The 4,843-nt window shown below is 41.8% G+C and overlaps 1 protein-coding gene across 1 annotated transcript; it reads left to right on the top strand.

Moving 5' to 3' along the window:
* Positions 1 to 335: 335 nt before the first annotated feature.
* Positions 336 to 4,346, top strand: LOC112277186 (protein BCCIP homolog). Its single transcript, XM_024509243.3, has 8 exons — positions 336 to 463; positions 1,361 to 1,707; positions 2,130 to 2,348; positions 2,624 to 2,833; positions 3,027 to 3,134; positions 3,486 to 3,557; positions 3,803 to 3,859; positions 4,079 to 4,346. Exons 2-8 carry the CDS (start codon positions 1,519 to 1,521, stop codon positions 4,169 to 4,171), a joined length of 948 nt encoding a protein of 315 aa, XP_024365011.1. The 5' UTR covers positions 336 to 463; positions 1,361 to 1,518; the 3' UTR covers positions 4,172 to 4,346.
* The last annotated feature ends 497 nt before the right edge of the window (positions 4,347 to 4,843 follow it).

Genomic DNA, 4,843 nt, shown 5'->3' with positions numbered 1-4,843 from the left:
ATTGAACATGCCTATTACATTAATAATGTCGGTAAAGACGCTCAGGAAAGTACAAGTAAAAATGGGAGAGCTTTACTGGTCAACCAAACTATAACACGAAGGCGAAAAGTAAGAATTACATATCTCATGATATTAGTTTCCGATGAAGAGTTACTTTGCAATAGGCTCTTGTTTACTGGTCTCATCCCCGGGAGGGTTGGAACCCATGACCGATTGTGGCGGGACGGTAATCGAAACCCTAATTTCGTAGGCTTGGTCCAGAGGGAAGCTCGGCGCTACGCAGGAGGAATGGCAATCAATGCTGGGTGGCACTAGCCTTGCTTGCTTGTTTGCTTGATTGCAGCAGTAGCCCCAACTGAAGCTCTTCCTCAGCATAGTGAAGCTCACGAGCTCGTCCACTTCTCTTGTCCACGACCGTGCAATTCTGCTGTTTCCACTACGGCTTTTTCTCCACTTTCCCAAGGTTTGTATTTCTAGTGCTCTGGATTATTGTTTCTTCTCAGGGTCGACGTTGTCGGTTATGGACGAACCCATTATCGGCTTTCTGATTTTTCAGTGAATGTATTATTGTATCTTCGGGGACATTCTCAGTCTTCGCGCGGTGATTACGGGAAATATGCTTTTTGTGTCGGTTTCAGGTTTTTTCTGTGTGAGTTTGATTGAGCATGCGTTAATAGACGATGCAGTGAGTGTTGAACGTTATTAGAATATCTTTTAATCGAAAATTTGGGGGAGGATTCTCTCTACCCCCTTTCGGCGACTTTGTGACGTGTGCGCTTGCTTTGTATATAATTTCCTCCCTGTGAAGCTACTTCAGTGATGTCGTATGTTAGCACGTCTTAAGAGGGTCTTCAATAACCGGAGAAATGTTGCGATGTGAGCCCGAAATTGGGCGGGAAAAGATTCAATTTTTATGACGGTTTCTTTGTTATCGACAACATGCGAACTTAAAAATTGGAACTTGCATTGTTTAAGTGGCAATACAGCGGCGGTTCTGTGGGTTTAAGGTTAAACACATTTGTCTGATATAAAAGAGGAATGCGTAGGTTTTGCGTGTTGATGCACCGATAATTCTTACCGAATCTCTATTTTGTTCGAGTCTCGCCTAATTCTATTTCACCGCATGTAGTCTTTTTACTTATTTACTTGAGTCAATGTGCCCTGCCATACAGACACAGGTTCAATGATATTTGGTTAAAGATGGTCAATAGTAGGTTGTTTAGGCGAGACATTGAGGTCCAGAAGAGGCATTTCATTTACATGTGCATGTGGTGTATCTAAATGGTCAAGGTGTAGTAAGTTTTCAGATTTCAAGTACGTCAGTCTACTCGTTCCTGATTCTATTTCTGTGCTGCCGCAGGTGCATTGTCCAGGTTTGCAGGAATGGTTTGCAACTGACGTTGCGGTAGTAGCAGAAGTTGCCGGCATGGACTTTTACAGCGTATGCAGGCTGCCATCAATTGATAGTGTTAGGGGTTCTATTCATATTTAGAGAAGGAGCGATATTTGCGCATTTCGATGGCAGCTTTGGGTAAGCGCAAGGCTGAAAAATCACCTACTCCTTCTTCGGAAGAAGAGGAGGAAGAGGCTGGGAATGGGAACGAGGTCACAAGTGGCTCTGAGGAGCTGGATTCTGACGAGAGCACTGACCCTGAGGATGAACTCAATACCAGTAGCGACTCCGAACACAGCTCTCAACCTTCACAGGTATCTAACGCTATCTTTTAACAAATTTTGAGCTTCGTACTCGTGATAGCTGACATGACCTCAATTGGTTTACTACCTATGCCCTTGTATTGTGGTGATCAGGAGCTATAGAAGGATTCTCTACTTGTGTTTTTAGAAACATATCGTCAACAGAGTCAAGAGATGGATAGAGGTGGGATGGCTTGGTTATTGGGTTCCTATTGATTGGTGAAGGCATCTTACTGCCGTCTGCACCTGAGTTTTCTTAATCTAGAGAAGACTCTACTCCATTACACTCTGCAGCGATGGTTTCATGTTCAATTAACATCACAATATTCCACTGTGACATTCTACTGCTGGTAAAAGCTTCCTGTGTTCATCAGTTGGCAGATTTGTGTGATGAACCGTAATTTATGTAATAATGTGGGCGTGAAATTCTCCAGGAGATCGTGGATGTTGACTTTGAGTATTTTGATCCAAAGCCGAACGATTTTCATGGTATCAAGGCATTGCTGCGCACATACCTGGACGACGAAACGTGGGATATCAGTGGCTTTACAGATTTGATATTGGCACAGACAACTGTGGGCACTGTCGTGAAGGCTGACGAGGATGAAAGTCCTATTGCCCTTCTCACTGCTCTTAACATTGGCCGCTATCAGGTTAGGGCCCTCGAGACTCTTACTCAAGGATTCTTAGGTTGTTAGCAGTCCATGCTAATTCTTTCCTCATGCACTACAAGCTCAGAGTCTGTTTATCATTCTCAGTGATGTTGACTGAACAGTGTGTCGCTACACGTCCAAAAGAATAATCGCTTGCGATGATCATGTGGGAAACTTGGAAGTCTTCTACATGCTCATGAAACCCATTTTCGTGCATCGACTTTGAGCTTTCAAAGGCCTCTCACAAACAAATTGCTTTTTTACCTTGAATGCAGAAATGCAGTTGCATGGTGGAGATTCACAAATACTTGCGAGTTAAGAGCGCACATAAAGTTGAATCAGCTTTGTTGGAGGATTTTTGGGGTAAATACGCAAGGGAGGTTGCTCTTTTAATCAGTGAACGGCTGGTCAATGCGCCTCTTGAATTGGCTCCTCCTCTGTACCAAGGTCTTTTTGAGGAAATTTTGTGGGCTACAGAGGATGAGGTTAGGCCTACTTCTGGTCGATATTCAATTGGATGCCTATAGTATGTACAGTTGTAGCCGTAGTGGGTTGGGATTTGTTTGCAACACGATATTTTCTAAGTTAGATGCTTTCGTAGGAGTTGCCCGATTTGATTGAGGCTCGTGATGAAGAATTATATTGATTGTATTTCCTTCATTATCTTTGTTATGGCAGCCCACACAGGAATTGCGGGAGTCCTTCAAAATCAAGCACTACTTATATTTAACTAAAGTTTTTGAAGAAGTAACAGAGGAGAAAAGTCGAGACAAGGAGCAGAGGAAAGTGAGTGGATCCATAGCTGACCCATACTTGCTCAAAGTAAATCATGTAGAGAAAGATACTTCAAAGTTATTCATTTTTTACCAGTCATTGTAACAGTAATTTATCGTTAATGTTCCTCTCATGAAATGTTGGATTTGTGTACTTTATTTATTTGTTTTTTGTACGCGAGCGCGCGTGTAAGAGGGAGAGGTAGAGACCAAGCTATATATGCGAGCCTTTTACCTTCAAATATTTTCACAATTTTTTTTTTTTTCTGGGTTCACTCGAACGTTTCAAATGAATTGTGTGCTTTTCTTTGTATAATTTAATTAGTTCACAGTGCTGAATGGTTCATTTCATTATTTTCAACAGAAGCAAAAGGAAGAGTCTGAAGCTACTGGACAGCTTATATACATAAAACCAGAAGATGAGATTCTGCATGAGGTATTTACTAATCATTAGTCTTACACTGAAGTGTACCGATGCCCCAATGCGTCGGTATCTGAACTTGCATGTTTAAACTGTTACGCAATCTCATGAACGTGGTTAAGTGATGAATTTGGTTTTCAGTTTCATGTGTATCGTCGCTGGTGGTTTGCTTGAGTCGGTTTTTTCGTAAATTATTTGTGATTGGTTGGCTCTTGTAAAATTTTACTTTCTGACATGAAACGGTATCACAATGGATGCAGTTAAGTTCTTGGTCATTCACGTTCCCAGTTACAGGAGACGGTGCGGCGGCTAATCAGGTAAACACCTCCGACCCATTTGGAATCGTTCGTTTTCATCATGTAGTAACGTGCACACATGTAAATATTTGCAGAGCTTTGTTACCACAGTATCTCTTACGGCATCTAGAGTTTATCTGGCTATTTGTGATGAATTGCGCCTTCATGCTGATATGATGTACTCCAAATAATGCAATGTGTTGAAGCGTAACAGAGTCTAGAATTGTATGTTTGATTCAGACTAAGGGTTTGCAACAACTGCGGTTAGTAATGGCTGTGGATGCAAAACACGAAGAAAAATTTCAAGCGGAATTGAAGAAGCTAATTGAATGACGAGGTTTCATCGCCAGGTTTAGAGCGTCTTCGTGTGGTGTTGTGGTTCCCTGTGGGGTCTATCACTTCGACCAAGGTGTTGGTTTATAGATACATGCATCTATCCAAATTATTATATTTTCCCCACGTATTCAAAAACCCTTTGTTTTCGTGTATCAATGAATCGAAGTGACGTGAGATCTTGCTGTGACCAAGTAATTTGTCTTAAGGAGCTTACATATGAGAATTCCCGCGTGGTACTCTTGAAGCTATTGCTGAATGTTGCCTCTGGCGTAAGCTTGCTCTCAAGGTTTCGGTTCGATTGAATTTTCACTCTTATCGGATTCCTCATCACTATCTTCAACGATTATGGAATGTATCGAGATAAGTATAATATTCATTGTACTGAAATGTCGACGAGCTGGTAGGATTTCTTTCGAACTCTCAGAAAGAGTCCAATACTTTAAGCGAGTCCCATCTCATGTCCACACATAACTAGTTGACAAAATCACATGTTGGCTTAGGAAGCACATATTCCTGAACCAAAAACCGTTACGCATAATCACAAACAAACTCACGATGTAAAGTAACCGGAGTTAGTGGTAGGTCGAGCTTATCTCGTGGTTTCCTGTCTTCATTCTTTTCGCGTCACAAAACAGAGAATTAGAGCCGCATGTGTAGAATTACAGGAAC

This window comes from Physcomitrium patens, chromosome 25 (genome assembly GCF_059467195.1).
Source record: "Physcomitrium patens ecotype Gransden chromosome 25, ASM5946719v1, whole genome shotgun sequence".
Lineage (NCBI taxonomy): Eukaryota > Viridiplantae > Streptophyta > Bryopsida > Funariales > Funariaceae > Physcomitrium > Physcomitrium patens.
Note: the sequence above shows the minus strand (reverse complement) of the source record. Positions and strands in the feature narration are given on the sequence as shown.